The 23,621-nt window shown below is 48.3% G+C and overlaps 1 protein-coding gene across 2 annotated transcripts; it reads right to left on the reverse strand.

Moving 5' to 3' along the window:
• Positions 1–1,862: 1,862 nt before the first annotated feature.
• RAB13 (RAB13, member RAS oncogene family) lies at positions 1,863–23,516 on the reverse strand. 2 transcript variants are annotated; one of them, XM_083477413.1, is made up of 9 exons: positions 23,178–23,516; positions 15,052–15,217; positions 11,563–11,623; positions 9,432–9,492; positions 8,266–8,343; positions 7,342–7,431; positions 6,096–6,161; positions 4,937–4,987; positions 1,863–2,995 (listed from the first exon to the last, which is right to left on the reverse strand). In XM_083477413.1, exons 2-9 carry the CDS (start codon positions 15,173–15,175, stop codon positions 2,924–2,926), a joined length of 603 nt encoding a protein of 200 aa, XP_083333539.1. In that variant the 5' UTR covers positions 15,176–15,217; positions 23,178–23,516; the 3' UTR covers positions 1,863–2,923. The 2 variants fall into 2 exon arrangements, with proteins under 2 accessions (XP_083333539.1, XP_083333538.1); XM_083477412.1 differs by lacking the exon at positions 23,178–23,516 and adding an exon at positions 15,346–15,506.
• Between the last annotated feature and the right edge of the window lie 105 nt (positions 23,517–23,621).

The raw sequence follows: 23,621 nt of genomic DNA on the forward strand, positions 1-23,621 counted from the left end.
CACAGAAACATCGTTTACCTTCCCGCCGGAGCGGTACCTATTTATCTACTTGCACTGGTGTGCTTTCGAACTGCTAGGTTGGCAGGAGCAGGGACCGAGCAACGGGAGCTCACCCCCATTGCGGGGATTCGAACCGCCAACCTTCTGATCGGCAAGTCCTAGGCTCTGTGGTTTAACCCACAGCGCCACCTGCGTCCCTGTCTTACACCTGCGCAAATGCATTAATGCACCATCCCTGTTTGGCTGAGGAAGCTGTGGGCCTCCTGGTGTTGCCAAACCACAACTCCTACCATCCCTCCATAGCTCAGTTGGTGAGAGCATGTCTATGACCCCCTGATCACTGGCCATGTTTGCTGGGGCAGATGGGAGTTGGAGCCCCAAAAACATCTGTCCTTCTCAGGGTAGACCCGTTAGAAATCAATGACAAGCCTACTCTGGTTGCAGTGGTTGGTGGGAGTTGCAGTCCAACAGCACCTCGAGTGCTGCACACATTCCGCACGCCTGAAATGCATGGAATTTTTTTTTAAAAAACATGGAGAATTAAAAATGGGATACCTGTGGGAAAGGCCTAGGAAAAGTCACTGCAACAGGATAGAGAACGGGCATCATGCCCAAACCATACATTTAAAATGCATTCAACGCACGGCTTTCCCCCAGAGAATTCCAGGAGCTGTAGTTCGTTAAAAGGTGCTGGGAATTGTAGTTCTCTGTTTTTTTTTTTTTTGTATACGTCATGTGCAATCCATGTGCGCTTAAAGTGCTTTGAATATATAGCGTGGATATGACTAAAGATGCATTTTTGTTTTATTATTTCCTCCTTTCATAAAAATTTATATACTTGCTTGATCCTAAAATAAACCTCAAAGAGGTTTACAAAGATTATCAGTTTTAAAAACAAGCTAAAAACAACTACAGTACAGTGTTTGAAACGTTCTTAAAAAAATTAAAACCGGCAATAAACTAAAAAGATTGAAACACGCACCAGTGTTCTACATATCTCGGTACAAATGCTCTAAATCAGCCTTTCTCAACCTGTGGGTCCCCAGATGTTGGACTACAACTCCCATCACCCCTAGCTAGTAAGGCCAGAGCTCAGGGATGATGGGAGTTTGTAGTCCAACAACATCTGGGGACCCACAGGTTGAGAACCGCCGTGAGTCTAAACAAAAAATGTTTTTAGCTGGCGCCCAAAACAGCAGAGTGAAGGCGCCTGACGAGGCAGGGAGACCCAAAATGTAAGTGCTGCAAGATTTGAAGTCTTCATAGAATCATAGAGTTGGAAGAGACCACAAGGGCCATCGAGTCCAACCCCCTGCCAAGCAGGAAACGCGACCAGAGCACTCCTGACATATGGTTGTCAAGCCTCTGCTTAAAGACCTCCAAAGTAGGAGACTCCACCACACTCCTTGGCAGCAAATTCCACTGTCGAACAGCTCTTACTGTCAGGAAGTTCTTCCTAATGTTTAGGTGGAATCTTCTTTCTTGTAGTTTGGATCCATTGCTCCGTGTCCGCTTCTCTGGAGCAGCAGAAAACAACCTTTCTCCCTCCTCTATGTGACATCCTTTTATATATTTGAACATGGCTATCATGTCACCCCTTAACCTCCTCTTCTCCAGGCTAAACATGCCCAGCTCCCTTAGCCGTTCCTCATAAGGCATCGTCTTCCAAGTGCAGATCATGTGGTACGTGGCACCTCTCTTAAGGAGCACGGCAAGAGCTCCCGTCCCCCCGCAAGAACCCCCACTTTTTAATCTCTTGGGTTCTGTATGCCATGCGACAGAAGGCACTCCCCCCCCCCTCCCCACCGGCCAGGCCGACTCTCGCAAGGCCTGCCACATTTAGTACAGGAGACATTCAGAAATCACGGCAAACATTTTAATACTGTTCAAAGGGTTCCCGAACAAAATGAATAATAATAACTATAAGAGGCACATGTGGAATGTTGTGTGGGTCTTTTCTGGAGGGGGAGTTTCTGGGGGCACATTTCCAGGCTGCTGCGTAGTGTGGGGGGGCCTGTGGGGGCAGAGGGTAAGGCAACCCCTCTTCCTCACGGGATGTTGGGCTGGGGCAATGAGAGCCCTTCTTACGAGCAAGAAGTTGCATTACAGGGCGAACACATTCTCCCGGGAATAGGCTGGTTATGGGGAAAGTGTTGGCATCCTGTAGTGCCCCCCCCCAACTCAAAAAAGTCCAGGGGTTGGACATAGATGACCATTTGAGTCCCTTCTAACTTCTATGGTTCATGGCGGCCCCAGTACATTCTGGCTCCACTGCAGCCAAGCCCCCATTCCCACCCCCAAAATGTAATTCCCTCCACTATCTTGGTAGCGGTTCCCCCATAGGGTTGCCAGGTCGGGGGCATCCCAGACCCTAATATTTCAGGGTCTAAGCCTGAGACCTAGGGGCAGGCCCTGGGGATTCTTCCTTTGCCCTTCCACCACTGAGCCCTGGAGACGGAGGTTAATTGGGAGCAATATGCAATTATCTGCAGCTGGCTCCTGCCAAGCTGAAGCTTGGAAGCTGCACACGTAGTTTTCTGGATTAAAAAATAGCTGCTTCTTTTTTTAAAAAAAAGGCACTATCGCCCATCTAAGGCCTTCTCTGCTGCCTGGAAGGGGCCCAGGCGACCCTGGAGAATTGGGGTCACCCCCGGAGGAGTTCTGGCAACCCTAAACCCACATCCCTCGGACGAGATCCCTTCCAAATGGTCAATATTCCCTACGGCCAAGGAATGTGGGGACGCAAAAGGGGGAAGAGAGGGAGGTCTCGGCCTGCGAGCCCCACCTGCCGTCAGCCCCCACTACCGGGGTCCCGCCCGGAAGGGTTTCTGAGCTTCGTGGAAGAAAGCGGAGGCGTTTGGAGCGTAAATGGCGAAAGGGGTACGTCCTACGACAAGGCAGAGGAGCAACGGGACAGTTGTCGCTACACCACCAAACATTTGCTGCTGCTTTTCTGTGATGCTTTCAGCTCCAAAGGGCCCTTGACATGCTGAGCCTGGAGGAAAGGAGAGACGGACAATAGGGTTGGAAGTACTTCTACACAGAGCACGTCGTTGAACTGTGGAACTCGCTGCCACTGGAAGCGGGGACAGCCACCAGCTTGGATGGCAGTGGACAAATCCACAGGAGGAGGAAAAAGCTATCGGCAGCTGTTAGCCACAATGGCTGCGCTCTGCCTTCCATGGTTTTTGGGAAGGAGGCGCGAGGCTCTGACAGGGTCATACTGTCCTGTTTGCTCCTTCTCAAAGCCTAGCATTTTCCCAGCTTTGGGAAGAAGGTAGGTGGACTATAGGACCCTGCCAGACCCTCGTTCCTCTTTCCCAAAGTCTGGTGCCTCTCTTAGCTGGCTTTGGGAAGGTCGCACAAGGTGGGGCGTCAAATTTTGGCATCTATATGGTTACTAGATTTTTTTCATTGAATCCGTGGACACTTTTTTTTTGAAGCTGAGTAGCAACAGGGAGTCAGTACAGTGGTACCTCGGGTTACATACGCTTCAGGTTACAGACTCTGCTAACCCAGAAATAGTGCTTCAGGTTAAGAACTTTGCTTCAGGATGAGAACAGAAATCGTGCTCTGGCGGCGCGGCGGCAGCAGGAGGCCCCATTAGCTAAAGTGGTGCTTCAGGTTACGAACAGTTTCAGGTTAAGTACGGACCTCTGGAATTAAGTACTTAACCCGAGGTACCACTGTAGTGGGGATGGTGAGGCAAAAGACCCTGGGCCCAAGCACACATGCATATTGTATAAAGGTGCAAAGCCCTTCTATCGCACCCTGTGAAACATAAAATGCACAGAGTTTTTAAAAAACTGGGCAATGGAGCGCCCCCTGCCGTGACTCCCAAGCTTTCCCCAATCTCCTTCCCCCTTTGTTTTGACAGATTGGGGGAGTCGCGGGTGGGCAGCTGTTGCCCAGGAGGGGCGCAAGGCGCGGGGTTTCTCTGCCAGGCAAGGTACAAACCCCTTCTTTCGCACCTTGTGAAACATACAATGCACAGAGTTTTTTTAAAAGTGGGCAATGGCCCCCCGCCCGCAACTCCTGAGCCTCCCCCGATATGTCAAAACAAAGGGGGAAGGGGGTAGGAGATCTGTACCGCCAGACGTCCCCGGTTCCCCTTCGGCAGTGGCAGCAGCAGCCTCAGCAGCCCGGACCCAGCCTGGTAGCGCAGTTGGCTCTGGCTGGCTTCAGGAGCTGCTCGCTGCTGTGCCGCCCGCCATTTTGCCTCGCCAGAAGTTTTGGCAAGGAAAAATGGCAGGTGCTACAGCAGCGAGCAGCTTCTGGAGCCAGCCAGAGCCAACTGCACTACCAGGCTGACTCTGGGCTGCTGAGGCTGCCGCTCCCACCTTTCCCAGGGAAATCTGGGCAAATCTGGGCACATTCTGGGGATGGAATTTGTCCGGGGACAGATTTGCAAATCCAGGGACATCTAGTAACCCTAATCTATTACCCAAGTACAGTGGTGCCCCGCAAGACGAATGCCTCGCAAGACGGAAAACTCGCTAGACGAAAGAGTTCCATTTTGGAGGTGCTTCACAAAACGAATCTCCTATGGGCTTGCTTCGCAAGACGAAAATGTCTTGCGAGTTCCTGCGGGGTTTTTTCCCTCCCCCCCCTTTTCTAAGCCGCTAAGCCGCTTATCAGCTGATCCAATAAGCTGATAAGCCGCTAATAGCGCTAATCCGTCAATGGGCTTGCTTCGCAAGACGAAAAAACCGCTAGACGAAGAGAATCACAGAACGGATTCTTTTTGTCTTGCGAGGCACCACTGTACACCACTGGCTCTGATAGGCCCCAGCCACCCAGTGACTTCAGATTTCTCATCCACCTCTTCCCCTCCTTCCTCAGGCTAGCTGTCCAAACCCTGAACCATCACACCCCTGCTTAGGGAAGTCCCCCCCCCCAAAAAAAAACCCCAGCCTCTTTCTCACAGACTCCTCACCGATTTTTTGCTTGATTTCAGAAGTATGTCCCGGGCCAACGTGCTGAAAGCCTGGAGGGGGAAAACAACAGAGATGAGTCTCCATCTGCCCTCTGTCACATTCGTTTATTATTTTAACATGCAAAAAAAAAAAAATTGGCTTTCACAACACCCCTGTGAAGTAGGCCTTCCTTTGCTCCCATTTAAAAAGCCCGTCACTCTTTGGGAGGAGGGCAGCCCTCCATTGACTATAACATCCTTCTGGACCGTCTAGAGGGGCTGGGAGCTGGGGGCACTGCTATACAGTGGTTCCGCTCCTTCCTCCTGGGCCGTGTTCAGAAAGTGGTGTTGGGGGGATGAGTGTTCAGACCCCTGGGCTCTCACTTGTGGGGTGCCTCAGGGTTCCGTCCTCTCCCCCATGCTTTTCAACATCTACATGCAGCCTCTGGGAGAGATCATCGGGGGGTTTGGACTGGGTGTCAATCAATATGCGGATGATACCCAGCTCTACCTCTCTTTCAAATCGGAACCAGTGAAGGCGGTGAAGGTCCTGTGTGAGTGCCTGGAGGCAGTTGGAGGATGGATGGCGACTAACGGATTGAGGTTGAATCCTGACAAGACAGAAGTACTGATTTTGGGGGACGGGGCAGGCAGGTATGGAGGACTCCCTGGTCCTGAATGAGGGAACTGTGCCCCTGAAGAACCAGGTGCCTTATGAATGAAGCACATATAGATGTTTGTGTTGTGTTTCTGAGAGTGTGGGGTGGCCCTCTAGCGCAGTCAACGGTCAAAGATTATGGGAGTTGAGATCCGCTAGAAAAAGCTGCAGGGATCTAGGTTCCTTCCCTTGTGCCCTGGGTCCAATCACATCCCAGCCAATCAGGGATCACGCACCAAATGCACTTACAGAGATAACAAAGCAGGGATGCAGAAAACGGGTGCCTTTAGATGTTGTTAAGACTACAGCTCCCATCATCCCCAGCCAGCATGGCCCAATGGTCACGAATGATGGGAGCTGGAGTCAGACCACACCTAGAGGACCTCAAGGGTCCCCATTTCCTGCTACCGACTCTATAGACGCCACACACACTTCTTGGCCTTTTATGCCGAAGCTGCAGTGACGTAGCCCTGAAACGCAGCAGCAAAACGCTGAAATAAATGAGAGTTTCTCGCCACTCACCTCCTCTACGTTCAAGCTGGATTTCGCACTCGTCTCAAAAAACCTGATCCCGTGCTCCTTGGATAGCTGTTGGGAAAGAAGTGGGATACTTGGAATGAGGGGCGGGGAACCTGTCCTAACGCCAACCCTTTGGCAACCCTTGCTGCACCCACCCCACAACCCATCTCAGTCTTCTCCTCACCCCATAGAAGAGGGGTGGGCAGGCATCAGACTTGCTTGGTTGACTGACAGCAAGGAAAGGGTACACATAAACCTTCCCTCTGTCACACACAGTTTGTTACAAAACCTGAAACAGCTGCTCAAGAGCAAGAACAGGAAGGAATCAGAGGAACTGATGGAAAGATTATCTTGGGTGAATAAATGTGACTTTTAATATTCCTTCCTGGATGATCACATCATAACTTGGGCTTCCTGATACTTCTTTACATACATGCTTATATATGACCCTCTTAATGGTTGCTTTGGTTATTGTTTCATCTTTGAAAAACTTACACCCACCCAGATAGATAGACAGACAGACAGACACACACACACACACACACAGCGAGCAACGTGATGACAAACTTACTTTTTTATGTATGTAGGTGTGGGTGTGTAGATATGCACCTACATACAGTGGTGCCTCGCAAGACGAAAAGAATCCGTTCTGTGATTCTCTTCGTCTAGCGGTTTTTTCATCTTGCGAAGCAAGCCCATTGACGGATTAGCGGATTAGCGCTATTAGCGGCTTTTAGCGGCTTATCTGCTGATCGGATCAGCTGATAAGCGGCTTAGCGGCTTAGAAAAAGGGGGGGAAGGGGGAAAAACCAGCAGGAACTCGCAAGACATTGTCGTCTTGCGAAGCAAGCCCATAGGAAATTCGTTTTGCGAAGCACCTCCAAAACGGAAAACTCTTTCGTCTAGCGGGTTTTCCGTCTTGCGAGGCATTCGTCTTGCGGGGCACCACTGTACATAAAAATTTAAGGCTGTCATCACGCTGCAGTTTATGTGACCACCAAGAGATGGCAGCACCAGCGCAGGACGGCAGGCAGCCCAGGCAAACTGTTTAAGTGCTTCACAGAGCAAATCACTCCCCAACCTCACCATTAAATGCAAGTGCAGGAAGGTTTAACCAAGGGGATGAGGTGCTCCAGAAAACCGCTCAGCTCAGCACTCAAACCTTCAAGCGCCCGACCCCCATTTCCTCCCCACCACACCCCGTCCTCTCTGCCCCGCCTGAGTTTTTCACTCTGGCAGCATCAGATACCTTCTCTGCTCGGTCCCGGGGCACTTTGCGTTTGCCTTCCATGTCGCACTTGTTCCCCAGCAGGAGGCGCTCTACGCCGGCCGAAGCGTTCTGCAGAAGAAAGGGGGAGGGCAGAGAGATCCAGACATCGACCAGGCAGGTTTCAGGTTTTCCCACCCTGATCCTCCACCCGTACCATCAGAAAGACCTTGCGGGATCAGACCAGTGGCCCATCTAGTCCAGAATCCTGTTCTCCCAGTGGCCAACGGGGATGCCCCAATGGGAAGTCCGCCAGCAGGATCCGGGCGCAATACCTACTCTCTGTTAGGGTTATGATGTTCCGTTCCACCTTAAAACAGATGTGTATGTCACATGTCTGTTTACTTCCAGCACAGCCTGCTGGGAACTTCTATAGCTTTCGCTTATGCTTTTGCTTGGACACGAAGGGAAGCAGACATGTTTTTCCTTTGTCCTGATGCTGAATAAAATGCTTGCAAATATGCTTACATATGCCGCCCTTCCGTTGCAAAGAGTTCTTATCTCTGCTGGCTTGCGTACTCAGTCTCTAAGGTTTCTGAGGCTTGAGTCGCAGTTTTGATGCTGTTCTGAGAACCGGAGTTCGCCCGGCTGCCGGCTGGTGGGCTGGAGCCAGCTGGGGGCCTGCCAATTGCCCCCGTCTCCCAGGACCCTCCCAACACTCTCCCCCTCCTTGCAATTCCCAGCAACCTCATTGCCTGCAGCCATAGAGGGAGAACAGAGTCATCATGCCCACAGTGCCATCACCCTCCTGCCTTCCCCCCCGTCTACCACAAGGCGATGTCGGATCCATACCGGGGAAGAAGGGCAGTGGGCAAGAGGGCGGACGAGAAAACAGGGTGGGCACATGCCAGCCACAGATCCTCTCCATCCCACACCCACCCCACACTTTTCCTCATGATCACTCACTTCCTTAATGCTCTTCATCCAGTTTTGAATGTTCTCAAAGGATTTCTCATCCGTGATGTCGTACACAAGGATAATCCCCTGGGAAGGAACCGGGTGTTAATACTGGCTTGCGTTTTTACAGAACGAACGGCAACGCAGCAAACAAACAAATTAAAAAATCTACCCCTCTGACATCAACGTCAGGTTGCAGAAACCTGCTAGCATTTGATTAACATTGGAGTGAGACTGAGTTGAGAAATAAGACTAAGAGCACATATTAATATAGGAATGTACAGTGGTGCCTCGCAAGACGAAAAGAATCCGTTCTGTGATTCTCTTCGTCTAGCGGTTTTTTCGTCTTGCGAAGCAAGCCCATTGACGGATTAGAGGATTAGCGCTATTAGCGGCTTTTAGCGGCTTGTCGGCTGATCGGGTCAGCTGATAAGCAGCTTAGCGGCTTAGAAAAAAGGGGGGAAGGGGGAAAAACCCGCAGGAACTCGCAAGACATTTTCGTCTTGCGAAGCAAGCCCATAGGAGATTCGTTTTGCGAAGCACCTCCAAAACGGAAAACTCTTTCATCTAGCGAGTTTTCCGTCTTGTGAGGCATTCGTCTTGCGGGGCACCACTGTATTAGATAATATGTAAAGAACTATACAATAATAAGAGTGCATTCATTTGTAAAAAAGGAATATAGAATGGGAAAGAGGAGGAAGTCTAGTGTGTTGGTATGTATATGATTTTTTTGGGGGGGGGTGTTTTCGTTTTTTCTCTTTGTTCTTTTTTGGTTTGTTTCATTTTCTTTCTAGGTATATAAAATTTGTATATAATTTTTGCATACATGTTGGAAATTACAGTAAGTGCTGTAATGTAATATGACAACGTTTACCGATGTAATATAAGAATGTTAACAAATAAATAAAATGCAAATTCAAAAAAATAAAGAAACCTGCTGTTTGTATATTTATCCCAGAATTCCAATTAAAACACACCCACACATATTTACTGGCCATAAGCTTCTCCCCAATGGCAAAATAATTCCTTGGTGGCCTTATTGCATCTTGGCCTTTTTGACCGTATGTTAGGGGGCCCTCCCTAGGCTACGAAGATCCCACTGCTGACACCAATCACGTAATGGCATTCCAGCCTAGCCAAGAAGCTAGGGGTTGCTGGGTGTTGGGATTCCATACCATGGCTCCCCGGTAATAGGCTGTGGTGATGGTCTTGAACCGCTCCTGGCCGGCCGTGTCCCTACAAGAGAAAGAAGTCCAAAATCGCAAGAGGCAGAGACCATTATCTGAAACCTCCTCCCACCGGCACCCGACCCATTCCGAAGCCTCGTATGCAGGAGGAGCCTTGCTGCTGAATCAAATTCAAAGGCTCCTCGCGTCCAGCATTGTCCGTCGCAGTGACATATCAGGTGCCTCTGGGAAGCACAGGAGCAGATCTTCCCTACTTTTCATCCCCTCCCCACCAGAGCAATTCATATTCAGAGGTAGACTGCCTCTGAACCAGGAGGTTCCATTTAACTCGTCTAGCTGATAGACTTCTCCTCCTCCACGAATTTGTCTTGATCCCTTTTCAATGCCCTCTAAAGGCTGCCTTAATTGCATTTCGAAGCAAATTAAGTAATACATGTGGGATGCGGGTGGCGCTGTGGGTTAAACCACAGAGCCTAGGACTTGCCGATCAGAAGGTCGGCGGTTCGAATCCCCGCGACGGGGTGAGCTCCCGTTGCTCGGTCCCTGCTCCTGCCAACCTAGCAGGTCGAAAGCACGTCAAAGTGAAAGTAGATAAATAGGTACTGCTCCGGCGGGAAGGTAAACGGCGTTTCCGTGCGCTGCTCTGGTTCGCCAGAAGCGGCTTAGTCATGCTGGCCACATGACCCGGAAGCTGTACACCGGCTCCCTCGGCCAATAAAGCGAGATGAGCGCCGCAACCCCAGAGTCAGTCACAACCGGACCAAATGGTCAGGGGTCCCTTTACCTTTAAGTAATACATATAAATCTTTATCTAGAGAGGAAGCCCCCTAACATTAGCAAACTCTGCCACAGAGATGCTCGGACCCCTTTTCACCAGTAAATCCTCCACTCTTGGGTCCCCAAGATGCGGTTGGACTACAATTCCCATCATCCCTCACCAGCAGACTAAGCTGGTTGAGGATGATGGGAATCATAGTTCAATCACATCTGGGCACCCAAGAGTGGAGGGACGCTGGTTTTAAACTGTTGCTCCCCTCCGATCTTGGACACAGCCTGGATTTTGAGCTGTGTTTCCAGTTAAACTGGGAGCCTCTGAGCTTGAGTGGAGAATCACTCCCAAAGGGGATGACGAGCCGGCTATCAAACCCACATCAGAGGCACCACAATATAATATGAAATAAATTCATTATGCATTGGGGGTAGAAAGGGGATCTCCTGACGGAATCTGCAGGTGATCAATTTCATTTGGATGAAATGAACATTTTGAGAGAAATATTTTTTAAAACTACAGTGGTACCTTGGTTTATGAACTTAATCCGTTCCGGAAGTCCGTTCTTAAACCAAGGTGTTCTTAAACCAAGGTGTGCTTTCCCATAGCAGCGGGGGAACCCAATTTACAAATGGAACTCACTCAACAGGAAGCGAAACATGTTCTGCTTCCAAGGCAAAGTTCACAAACCAAAATACCTGCTTCCGGGTTTGCAGCGTTCTTAATCCAAGTTGTTCATAAACTAAGCTGTTCTTAAACCAAGGTACCACTGTACTTTCTACTTTTCCAACACCACACATTGCATTATAAAGCTCTATCCCAGGGGTCAGCAAACGTTTTCAGCAGGGGGCTGGTCCACTGTCCCTCAGACCTTGTGGGGGGGCGGACTATATTGGGGGGGGGTGAATGAATTCCTATGCCCCACAAATAACCCAGAGATGCATTTTAAATAAAAGCACACATTCTACTCATGTAAAAACACGCTGATTCCCGGACTGTCTGCGGGCCGGATTTGGAAGGTGATTGGGCCGGATCCTGCCCCCGGGCCTTAGTTTGCCTACCCATGCTCTGTCCTGTCCTCCTTTTAGCTTTTTTCTTCTTCCTTTCTCAACCCAAAGGGTGCTTTTTCAGACCTCCTTTCTTCAAATGCCTCCGTCTGAAACTCGACTTTCCCCCCGAAGCCCAAACTCCCCAGTCCTTTTACCTCCCGACTGAAATAAACCAAAAGCACAGAGTTCCCTGCCTCTGCTCATTTGGAGACTCCTGCCTGTCTCCTGCTCTGCTGTCAAAATGTTGGTTTGCAAGCGCCTTGGGGGCAGAGACTCATGAAAGGTTTGCACAAGCACATACCAAACCTGCAGCTTGATCCTCTTTCCTTCAATGTCCACTGTCCGGATTTTGAAGTCGATCCCTAGATAGGGGGGAGATGGCGTCAAGCTACTCACGCACACATGTATGGGCTCACACCCTAACAGAATCATAGAATTGGAAGGGACCCCCGAAAGTCATCTAGTCCAACCCTCTGAAATGCCGGAATCTCAGCTAAAGCATCCATGACAGGCACCCATCCATCTCTTAGGAACACAGGACGCAGCCCAGCCCTACCTGGAGAGACCTCTCCCTGAAACCTTGCAGAGCTGCTGCCAGTCAGTGCGGACAGTACTGTACTAGATAGTATAAACACTGACAACTGGGAAACACTGGCCTGTGAGTGCTCCAGTTGGAGAACAGCCTTTACCAAAGGTGTCATGGGCTTTGAAGACACTCGAACTCAGGACGCAAGGGAGGAACGTGCTAAGAGGAAGGCACGCTCGACAAATCCACACCGTGATCAACTCCTGTCCGGAAACCAATGTCCCCACCGTGGAAGGACGTGGGGATCCAGAATTGGCCTCCACAGTCACTTACGGACTCATTGTTAAAACCGTGTTTATGGAAGACAATCTTACTCAGCTACGAGTGATGGCCAAAGAAGAAGAAGAAAGACGACTAAAGACTACTTCCCAAGTTCCAGTTTATTCAGTTCCATGAGGACTGGAATCTTAAAACTATTTTTAAGAGAAGCCCATACCTCGGCAATCGAGCGCCCTGTCGCATGGATTCTGCCAAAGATCTGCACACCCACGGAACACCCATCTCATAATAAGCACCCCGGGAACTGGAGTTCCCACCTCAAGGAGCTACGATCCCCAGCGCCCTCCGCAAACTACAGTTCCCAAGAAGGAAGTCATGTGCTTTCAAGTGGTGGGTGGGTGGTGGAAGGAGCCTGGGTGAGAAGCAGGGAGGTGAAGATCCCTTAGGGTGGAAGACAGGCAGAGGGAAGGGAAGCTCCCGGGTGAGGGCTGGGAAGGTCTGCCATTTTCTGTGGTGGCCAAGATTACGCCTGACGTTTGGACAGAGAGAAAGGTTTTGTATGTGTGCCCTTGGGTGGGCTGTGCTTTTAGATACAATGCTTCTCATTTTATCCCTCTGTATGTTTTATGCTGTTGTTATTCTGCATAATAATAATAATAATAATAATAATAATAATAATAATAATTTATTTCTCTTAAAAAAACCCATCTGACTGGGTTGCCCCAGCCACTCTGAGTGGCTTTCAGCATATATAAAAACATAGTGAAACATTAAGCCTTAAAAAGCTTCCCTAAACACGGCTGCCTTCAGATGTCTTCTAAACGTCGGATAGTTGTTTATTTCCTTGTCATCTGCTGGGAGGCCATTCCACAGGGCAGGTGCCACTACCGAGAAGGCCCTCTGCCTGGTTCCCTGTAACCTTACTTCTCGCAATGAGGGAACCGCCAGACGGCCCTCGGCGCTGGACCTCAGTGTCCGGGCAGAACGATGGAGGTGTGGAGACGCTCCAGGTATACTTGTACTTCTAATATGTACTTTATTATGTGTTTCTTCTACAGGACTAGTTCAAACTGTTACTATTAGTACATGAGGCCCTTAACCGCTTTATCTTCTTAGTTTACCAGCAAGATCACCTTGCCCCATGCATGCCCCATTAACCGCTTCAGTCAACGGAACTGGCACCATTACAGGTACCTGTAAGAATACCTCTTCCGCATTTGTCAGAACTCAAAATCTTTTCGCATGGAAGCGCATGCACTTTGGAACTCCCTGGCCATTGATATCAGGCAGGTGCCTTCGCCACACGCTTTTCAGCACCTGCCAAAAACTTCTTTGTTTAGGCAAGCCCATCCAAACACCTCAAACAATTTTTAAAACCTAGTTTTAAGCTTTCAATTATTTCTTGGGATGTTTTAAAACAGTTGCTCTTAACCTTTTCACCGATGATTTTGCAGTTTTATTCTGTAAACCGCTTTGAGTTTCGTTTGGGTTTGTATCATCAGATGACGTAGAAATTTTATGGAATAAATAAAATATAACTGTATTTATATATTGCTGTTTTGATTTTTAACCTGCCTCGATACCCTCTTTGCATTTTGTTTAGGGATTTTAAATAATTAGACGGCGTATAAATTTTAAGGAATAAATAAAATATAACTGTGTTTGATTTTTAACCTGCCTCGATACCATGTTATGCATTCTGCGTTGCAAACTGACCAGCTGTCTTTTGATGAAGGGCGGCCTATAAATTTCATAAATAATGACAAATGTGCATTGAATGCAATTTAAATGCTGGTAGTGGGGGGGGTCCCATTCCTCCTGGCAGTGTAATGCAGGGGTCAGCAAACTTTTTCAGCAGGGGACCGGTCCACTGTCCCTCAGACCTTGTTGGGGGCCGGACTAGATTTTGGGGGAAAACCGAAAACAAATTCCTATGCCCTACGAATCACCCAGAGATGCATTTTAAGTAAAAGCACACATTCTGCGCATGTAAAAACACCAGGCAGGCCCCACAAATAACCCAGAGATGCATTTTAAATAAAAGGACACATTCTACTCTTGTAAAAACAAGCCAATATCCAGACCGTCCGTGGGCCGGATTTAGAAGGCGATTGGGCTGGATCCGGCCTCCTGGCCTTAGTTTGCCTACCCCTGGGCCAGGGTGTCAAACTCCGATCTGGGAGAGAGCAGGGTTCCAATCTAAAGTTACCAGACGCCCCCGTTTCCAGGGGACAGTCCCCGGATTTACAAATCGGTCCCCATCTATTTAGTAGGAAATTGAAAAGTGTCCCCGGATTCATTGGGGAAAAAATCTGGTAACCTTATTCCAGTGGCGTAGCGTGGGGGGTGCAGGGGGGGCTGGCCGCACCGGGCGCAACATCTGGGGGTTAGGGGGTGCAAATCCACGGGTTAGGGGGCGCAAATTACTTGCCCCGGGTGCTGACAACCCACGCTACGCCACTGGAGACACTAGCCTTTTCCTTGTGACAATTTCTAAGCGTACATCGCTTGGAAGAAGTAAATTCCACTGATCAGTGGCGTAGCGTGGGGGGTGCAGGGGGGGCCGGCCGCAACATCTGGGGGTTAGGGTTAGGGGCCGCAAATCCACAGGTTAGGGGGCGCAAATCCACGGGTTAGGGGGCGCAAATTACTTGCCTTGCCCCGGGTGCTGACAACCCACGCTACGCCACTGCCTTATTCCAATCCCCACTCAGCCCAAATCTCACTTGGCCTCTCCTACCTCTCAGGGATGTTGTGGGGTTTAAATGTGGAGGGAGAGAATCGTGCCCTTGCATCAAAAGGTGGGATATCGATGCGTTTGATGGATAAACAAACTAATGTCTTGGGGGATTCGGACTGGGAGAAGGAGGATGCGAAGATCGAGGTGCAAGGGGGTGACAGATCCCCTCCCTTTCCCCAGATCTCCCCCTCACCGCCCACCCCATTCCCCTGGAACCCCCCTCACCGCCCCCCAACCCCTCTCACCGATGGTGCTGATATAGGTCCCGCTGAAGTTGTCTTCTGCAAAGCGGATGATCAGGCACGTCTTCCCCACTCCACTGTCTCCGATCAGGAGCAGCTTGAAGAGGTGATCGTAAGATTTGGCCATGGCCCCCGGAGAGTTGCAAACTTGGGTTCTCCCCCCTCTTTCCTGGGAAGAAAGAAAAGAAAGAAAGAGAAGGGGGAAAGAGAAAGAAAGAAAAATCAGAAAAGTTTAAAGGGGGGGAAGGGATGAGAAGTTGCGAGGTGGAACCCAAACTCCTCCTCTCGCCCAGCAACCTTTTTTTTCCTCCTCTTCCTCCTTCTTCCCAGCCAGCGGGAGGCTCAGACCACTCCCCCATTCCTCCTCGCTGGAAGGCCAGAAAGAAAAGCCGCTTGCCCCCCCCCCTCCCGCGGGCAGGGAGGGGTTAAGCCAGCAGGGCTGAAAATTCTGAGCTGACTCAGCCCCGGGAGGAGCGGATTTCTTCAATGGGCTCTTCTTCCCCCGCCCCCGCGCGCCCCGGGCGGCATGAATGAACTTGGCGCTGCTGCTCATTCATGCCCCCAAAGGGAGACCTGACGCCTGGGGGAGTGCGGTGCAGTGGTTAGAGTTCCGGGACCGGGGAGAGGGCAGGGTTTGTAATGTCCTGCTCAGGCCACCGTGGAGCTTGCTGGTGTGTTCTTGAGCCAGTCGCCCGTCTCTCCTACTTTGCAGGGTTGTTGTAAAGGGGATGGGAGAGAGCCAGGCATCCCACCTTTTTTCAACACTAAAAAGTGGGGTAGAAACGGGATACAGAACTAAGTAAGAGCCATTCGCAAGGCGCTTGGCTGCCGAGAGTGTCCTTGAGCATGTGCAAAGTACCAAAGGGAATTCTCAGTAGTGGCACCGGCCCTGTGGAACGCCCTCCCACCAGATGTCAAAGAGAACAACAACTACCAGACTTTTAGAAGACATCAGCCCTGTTTAGGGAAGCTTTTAATGTTCGATGCATTACTGTATTTTAATATTTTGTTGAAAGCCGCCCAGAGTGGCTGGGGAAGCCCAGACAGATGGCTGCGGTATAAATAATAAATTATTATTATATATTATTACTTTCCTTGAGTTGCTGCATAGCGACCTTCACACCTTGTGCACATGCGCCCGTGTTAAGCTGGTGTATGCCCCATACTTTAAAGTACCGTACATGTTTCCACAAGAAATCCTTGGAACTGTACTTTGCTTCTCACAAAACTACAGTTCCCAGCACCTTTAACAAACTACAGTTCCCAAAGAGGTTCACAACATTAACCTACTGTATAAAAAAAAACCCCAAAGGTTTCCATCTTTTATTATCTGTAATGGACAGAGTGTTGCTGGAAACAGGCAGAGGTTCAACACGTGAAACGCTCCCCTCCATTTCTTCTTTACGCCAGGAAAAGCCTCCATTTTTTTTCTTGTTTTCTAGCGGAGGAAAGGCGCAGGATTTTGGTCTGCTAAGCACACCAGGAAAAGAGGGTGTGATCCTGCATCTCGATTTAAGGAAACAATGGCCTGTCTGTATCCGTTACTCCCATCCACTGACTTCAATCGCACCATGTAGAGTTAGCAGCAGGGGATTCCGGCAAACGGTCAATTGGCTTAGATATTTTTAGACTGTATAAAACTCCTGAGGTTGATCAGGGAGTTGTAGAAGAAATCAGAATAATGAAGCATAAATAAACTGTTAGTTGCCATATTTCAAACAAGTGAAAATCCAGACACAAAAGTCGTTGAACAATTTTTGAAGGGAAATCACCAAAAACGATACTCCGGCACTGCTTCTGAAATATACTCAGAGTCGCAAAGTGATTTCATGCTCTTTATTCAGCTCATAGTGGTGAGGAGGAATGAATAAAAGTCCCCTCAAAGTATCTGCTTTATATACATTATTTACACAATGGGCTGCACATGATTGGTTAATTCTGGAATTCTACTGTAAGCCAATCAGGTTGTGGATTCACTTATATCTGGAGCATGATTGGGTGGTTCCTGCCAACCAATCATACTGCTGCATTGTTCTTGGACCAATCAGACTGCTGCATTCTGAATCCTATTGTTCTAGGACCAATCAGACTGCTGTAATTTGGATCCTATTGTTCTAGGACCAATCAGACTGCTGCAGTTTGGATCCTATTCAACTCAGTACATAACAGCTTCCTACTGCAGTATTCTGGCTACGTCCAGTAAATGCCAGACGGACTTCAACTGGTAGATTGGGAGCCCTCAGTGGGTGAGAGCCTGACCCAAGGAGAGTGGAAACAGAAGCACTACCACCATGAAGAAACATGGTAAAAAGTTAATAAATGGCTCCCCAAATGCATATTTGGATCCTGGCTTGTAAGACATACAGTGGTACCTTGGGTTACATACGCTTCAGGTTACAGACTCCGTTAACCCAGGAATAGTACCTCGGGTTAAGAATTTTGCATCAGGATGAGAACAGAAATCATGCTCTGGCGGTGCGGCAGCAGCAGGAGGCCCCATTAGCTAAAGTGGTGCTTCAGGTTAAGAACAGTTTCAGGTTAAGAACGGACCTCCAGAACGAATTAAGTACTTAACCCGAGGTACCACTGTACTTGGATCACAGAATGAGAGAACGTGGAATGTCAGAAACAGGAATTGATTATACATATTGTGAAGGTCTGTAGGATCGATTTAGTAATATGGTATTTTATTTTGTTGCACTGCAAAGCATAGCACTGAGAAGATGAAGAAGAAGAGGAGGAGGAGGAGGAGGAGGAGGAGGAAGAAGAAGAAGAAGAAGAAGAAGAAGAAGAAGAAGAAGAAGAAGAAGAAGAAGAATGAATGTATACCCCACCCATCTAGCTGGGTTGCCCCAGCCACTCTGGGCAGCTCCCATCATCATCATCATCATCATCATCATCATCATGTGTTAAAACATCAAACATTAAAAAGTTCCCTAAACAGGGCTGCCTTCAGATGTCTTCTAAAAGTCAGACGGTTGTTTATTTCCTTGACATCTGGTGGGCACCACTACCAAGAAGGCCCTCTGCCTGGTTCCCTGTAACCTCACTTCTCGCAGTGCGGGAACCGCCAGAAGGCCCTGCGCACTGGACCTCAGTGTCAGGGCTGGACGATAGGGGTGGAGACGCTCCTTCAGGTATACTGGGCCGAGGCTGCTTAGGGCTTTCAAGGTCAGCACCTACACTGTTAGATGTGATTTTGGTGTTTTCCTTTTTAATTTTTTTTTATTAAGACTGTAAACTCCTTGAGGGCAGGGATCTATTTTTTACCCGTATGATTATTTAGGGTGCCATTAACAATGCTGTATCACGATACCATTCCAGATGTCTGCTGAAATCATTATTGTTTCAGCAACTCTCTCCAGAAACACATCATTTAGTTATTTGTTCTAAATGTGTTTAATTCTTTTAAGTTGTTTTTAGTGATGCTTTTATGCATAATTGTTTTTAATTGGTCTGTGTATTTCATGTTTTATATACAATTTAATCTGTTTACTGCTCAGGGATTATTATAAGGAAATATTATACATTTCCTAAATAAAAAGAACCCTATAATGTACTGATAGCGGTTCAGTTCTCTGAGAAACTGCACCAGTGATGCAGAATTCATCTGTAGAAACGGTTTCACTGATTTTTTATAGTCTGTGGGAATGGTTTTGCAGTTATTGCTTTTGGAAATTGTAGTTTATTTTTTGTATTTTATCATATTTTACATTGTCATACACAACTCTGATGGCTTCAGGCTTTGAAGCGGTTTATAAATGTGTAAAATAAGAAATAAATATGAAGAGAGGAATTCCAAGGTTTGCAAAAGTGTGTGTGTTTGGGGTTGGGGAAAATCCATTAGGATGGCTGTTTAGTAGACGACAACAACAACGGACACTTTGTTGTTGTTTAGTCTTTTAGTCATGTCCAACTCTTTGTGACCCCATGGACCAGAACACGCCAGGCACTCCTGTCTTCCACTGCCTCCTGCAGTTTGTCAAACTCATGTTCGTAGCTTTGAGAACACTGTCCCACCATCTCGTCCTCTGTCGTCCCCTTCTCCTTGTGCCCTCCATCTTTCCCAACATCAGGGTCTTTTCCAGGGGGTCTTCTCTTCTCATGAGGTGGCCAAAGTCTTGGAGCCTCAGCTTCAGGATCTGTCCTTCCAGTGTGAGAGCCAGTGTGGTGTAGTGGTTAAGAGCGGTAGTCACGTAATCTGGGTAACCGGGTTCGCGTCTCCGCTCCTCCACATGCAGCTGCTGGGTGACCTTGGGCCAGTCACACTTCTGTGAAGTCTCTCAGCCCCACTCACCTCACAGAGTGTTTGTTGTGGGGGAGGAAGGGAAAGGAGATTGTTAGCCGCTTTGAGACTCCTGAAGGGGAGTGAAAGGCGGGATATCAAATCCAAACTCTTCTTCTTCTTCTTCAGTGAGCACTCAGGGCTGATTTCCTTCAGAATGGATAGGTCTGATCTTCTCGCAGTCCATGGGACTCTCAAGAGTCTCCTCCAGCACCACTGTTATAGCACACTGAGGACTGAATATGCCAACGATGCAGAAAATTCTGATTGTTCAGGTGAGGGAATGGCAATTTGGGATGGGATGCAGTCAGACTGGAATGGAATATCCTGGAAAACAGCATGGATGGATGGCAGCCAGAGCAGAAGCTTTCCATACAGCTATATTTTGTTGCAGATTCCGCTTTCTTGATGATGATGATGATGATGATGATGATTACTAGTCGGATGAGATACATGCAGGAAGGAAGGGGATAGATCTAGGCTAGAGGAAGAGTCGTAGCTCAATGGGTGGAGCTTAATCTGCCTTGCAAGGAGGTCCCAGCTTCAATCCTCAATGGCATCTTCAGTTAGGGCTGAGAGAGAGACCTCTGGACAGACCCCTGGACTGCTGCTGCCAGTCAGTGTGGGCATTGCTGAGCCAAGATGGACCAAGGACTCCAGCCCAATATATGGCAGCTTCTTATGTTCCTGGGGTGGAAGTACCTATTATAACTAAACAGAACCCTCAGTATTGTCTACACCGACTGGCAGCAGTTGTCCAAGGCTTTGTGGGGAGGTCTCTTTCCCAGCCCAACCTGGAAATTCTGGGTGGAACTGAACCTGCGGCCTTCTTGCATGCAAATCAAATGCTCTCCCACAAGGTGGGAGCCTCTACCCTTGGCTGGTCTGCACTGTTAATAAGCAATGTTTGCCTCTTGCAATGGATTGGAGTTCTCAGCTGATTTAAAAGCAAGACTTATAGGCAGTAGCCTATAGCTTCCTCTGGATTTTTTAAAAAATAAAATAAAGATAAAGTTGGAATACTATACAGTGGTACCTTGGGTTACATACGCTTCAGGTTACATACGCTTCAGGTTACACACTCCGCTAACCTAGAAACAGTGCTTCAGGTTAAGAACTTTGCTTCAGGATAAGAACAGAAATCGGGCTCTGGTGGCGCAGCGGCAGCAGCAGGAGGCCCCATTAGCTAAAGTGGTGCTTCAGGTTAAGAACAATTTCAGGTTAAGTACGGACCTCCGGAACAAATTAAGTACTTAACCTGAGGTACCACTGTACTCACTTCATGCAGGAGCAAACCTCGTTGTGCTCACGGGACATCATTTTGAGTGAGTATCTATAGGATTGCTTGATCCATCATTTCTCATTCTCATCTTGGCTAACGAGCCACGGCAGAAATATAGCCAATGAATAAAACGGAAATAAAGAAGTAAATCTTGCACCCAAACAACCACTTGGGAGCAGGCGAAGGCCACATCTCTCACTGGTGGTTCTAAGGCCTTCGGTTTGGGGTGGGACACAGATTTAAGGCAGGAGCCCATTTTGTAATGGGCTATGTAACATCAGAGAGAGTTATGGCGCTGGCATCATCATCACCCTTGCCATGACATCATCTGCCTCCATAGCCCAGAGTGCCTATGGAAGAGCTGGTTCACACCAGGATGATGTCATACCAGGATGATGTCACTCCATTCCCCACGTGGGGTTTTTCATTCATTCATTTATCAAGAGATTTTGATCCCTGCCTTTTAGGGATCACAAGGCACTTTACAAAACAGGAACCAGGCTTAAAACATGACAATATTTATTTTTTTAAAAAAAAACCTAACGGAGTCCTATCAAAATTAGACAAGCTGACAATAAGATCAATGAAATGCTTGGTGGTGGTGGTGGTTTTTTAAAAAATAAATGTTCAGCAACAGTTTGAAAACCACAAGAAACAGGACGGCAGTTCCAGAGAGGATGGGCCACCACACACAAAAAAAAAAAAATCCTGTCCCTGGTACTCACCAGCTTTTGAGGTGGATATGGGAACCCAGGCATGTTCCTAGATGTGCAGGTGGTCCCTCAAATGGCTGGGACCCAAACCGTTTTAGTTTTACTTGTGAAGACCCGCATTTGAATGGGAGCCCAGAAATCAGGACATAACCTGAGTCACTGAAGCAAATGGTGAAATAAGTAAGTCGGGTTTTGGCAGCAGTCTCCAAGGGGAGCCCCGTGTAGAAAGCATTACAGTAGTGCAACCCAGACATGACCAACATGTGTGCAATTTGAGGAGAGGCCTCTTTTTTCTAGACAAGGCTGGAGCTGGTAAAGCAGCCTAAGGTGATTGATGCCCTTTGTGGCCACCTCAACATCTCCATGTATAGAGGTGGGTTCAGGAAAACCAACAGCGATGTCTGAATGCTTCATGGGAGTGAAACCTCAGCCCAAAGCAGCATAATTTACTGTTTTATTACAAATACTACAGCTGCTGCTACTACTACTACAGTGGTACCTCAGATTACATATGCTTCAGGTTACAGACACCGCTAACCCAGAAATAGTGCTTCAGGTTAAGAACTTTGCTTCAGGATGAGAACAGAAATCGTGCTCCGGTGGCGCGGCGGTAGCAGGAGGCCCCATTAGCTAAAGTGGTGCTTCAGGTTAAGAACAGTTTCAGGTTAAGTATGGGCCTCCAGAACAAATTAAGTACTTAAGCTGAGGTACCACTGTACTAGTCAAATCTTACTTCAAGGAACTCAGAGCAGTCTCTGTGGTTCTCTTCCCATTTTATACTTCTAAAAACCCTGTAAGGTAGATCAGGCTGACAAAGGCCTAATAATAATAATAATAATAATAATAATAATAATAATAATAATAATAATAATAGTATTTTTATTATTTATACCTAGCCCATATGGCTGGGTTTCCCCAGCTACTCTGGGCAGCTCTCAACAGAGGACTGAAAACAGAATAAAGCTTCAAACATTAAAAACTTCCCTAAACAGGGCTGCCTTCAGATGTTTTCTAAACATCAGATAGCTGCTTATTTCCTTGACATCTGATGGGAGGGCGTTCCACAGGGCGGGCGCCACTACCAAGAAGGCCCTCTGCCTGGTTCCCTGTAACTTCACTTCTTGCAGGGAAGGAACCGCCAGGAGGCCCTCGTAGCTGGATCTCAGTGTCAAGGCTGAAAGAGGGGGGTGGAGACGCTCCTTCAAGTATACTGAGGATTTGAACCCTGGGTTCCCTTGTCCTAGTCCAAGAGCCAGTGGTGGGGCTGCCATGTCAGACTAGATGTGGGAGACCCAGGTTCAAATGCCGCCTCGGCCATGATGCTCACCGGGTGACCTTGGGCCAGTCACTGCCCCTTAGCCAAACCGACCTCACAGAGTTGTTGTGGGGAGGAGATATGGAGAGAACCACGCATGTCACCTTGAGCTCTTTAGAGAAAAACAAATAACAAATAAACTCCTTAACCACACCACAGATGGGGCTGGCAGGATGCGACGTCTAATGTGGAGAGCCACTCTGGTGTATTTGAAGGTGCGGGGGGTGAGTTAAGACCTGGGTTCAAATCCCCACCCAGCCATGAAGCTCACTGGGTGAATTTGAGCCAGCCTAGCTTACCTCATAGGGACGCGGGTGGCGCTGTGGGTTAAACCACAGAGCCTAGGACTTGCCGATCAGAAGGTTGGCGGTTCGAATCCCCGCGCTGGGGTGAGCTCCCGTTGCTTGGTCCCTGCTCCTGCCAACCTAGCAGTTCAAAAGCACGTCAAAGTACAAGTAGATAAATAAGTACCGCTCCGGTGGGAAGGTAAACGGCGTTTCCATGCGCTGCTCTGGTTTACCTTTTTTAGCTTACCTCACAGGGTTGTTGTGAAGCTAAAACGAGGCATGTCTACATTACCCTGAGCACCTTGGGAGGAAAAGTGAGGCATGATTAAATGGAATTGTGAATGGTTTTAAGCTGTAAATTGTAAGTTGCTTAAAACTGATTCAAAGTTGTTTTTCAAATATTTTCAATGTGTGTTTTCATGTTGTAACCCGCCCTGAGGCCTGAAGGTGAACGGCAGGTCATTATTATAAATAAATAAATAAATAAATAAATAAATAAATAATATGCCAGGAATAGAGAAAAATACCTTTATATCCCTCTATTACTTGGCTCATTTATCTTGTTTTCATGAAACCCTCTCAAAATGGCGGCCTGGCGACTCGGCTGCCCTTCTCAAGAAGGCCGTCTCGCCAGTCCCTCCTTCGCCTCACCGCGACCTTCCCATCATGGCGGCCCTCCCTCCCGCAATCC

The sequence above is a fragment of the Podarcis liolepis genome, assembly GCF_965112155.1.
Source record: "Podarcis liolepis genome assembly, chromosome: 15".
Lineage (NCBI taxonomy): Eukaryota > Metazoa > Chordata > Lepidosauria > Squamata > Lacertidae > Podarcis > Podarcis liolepis.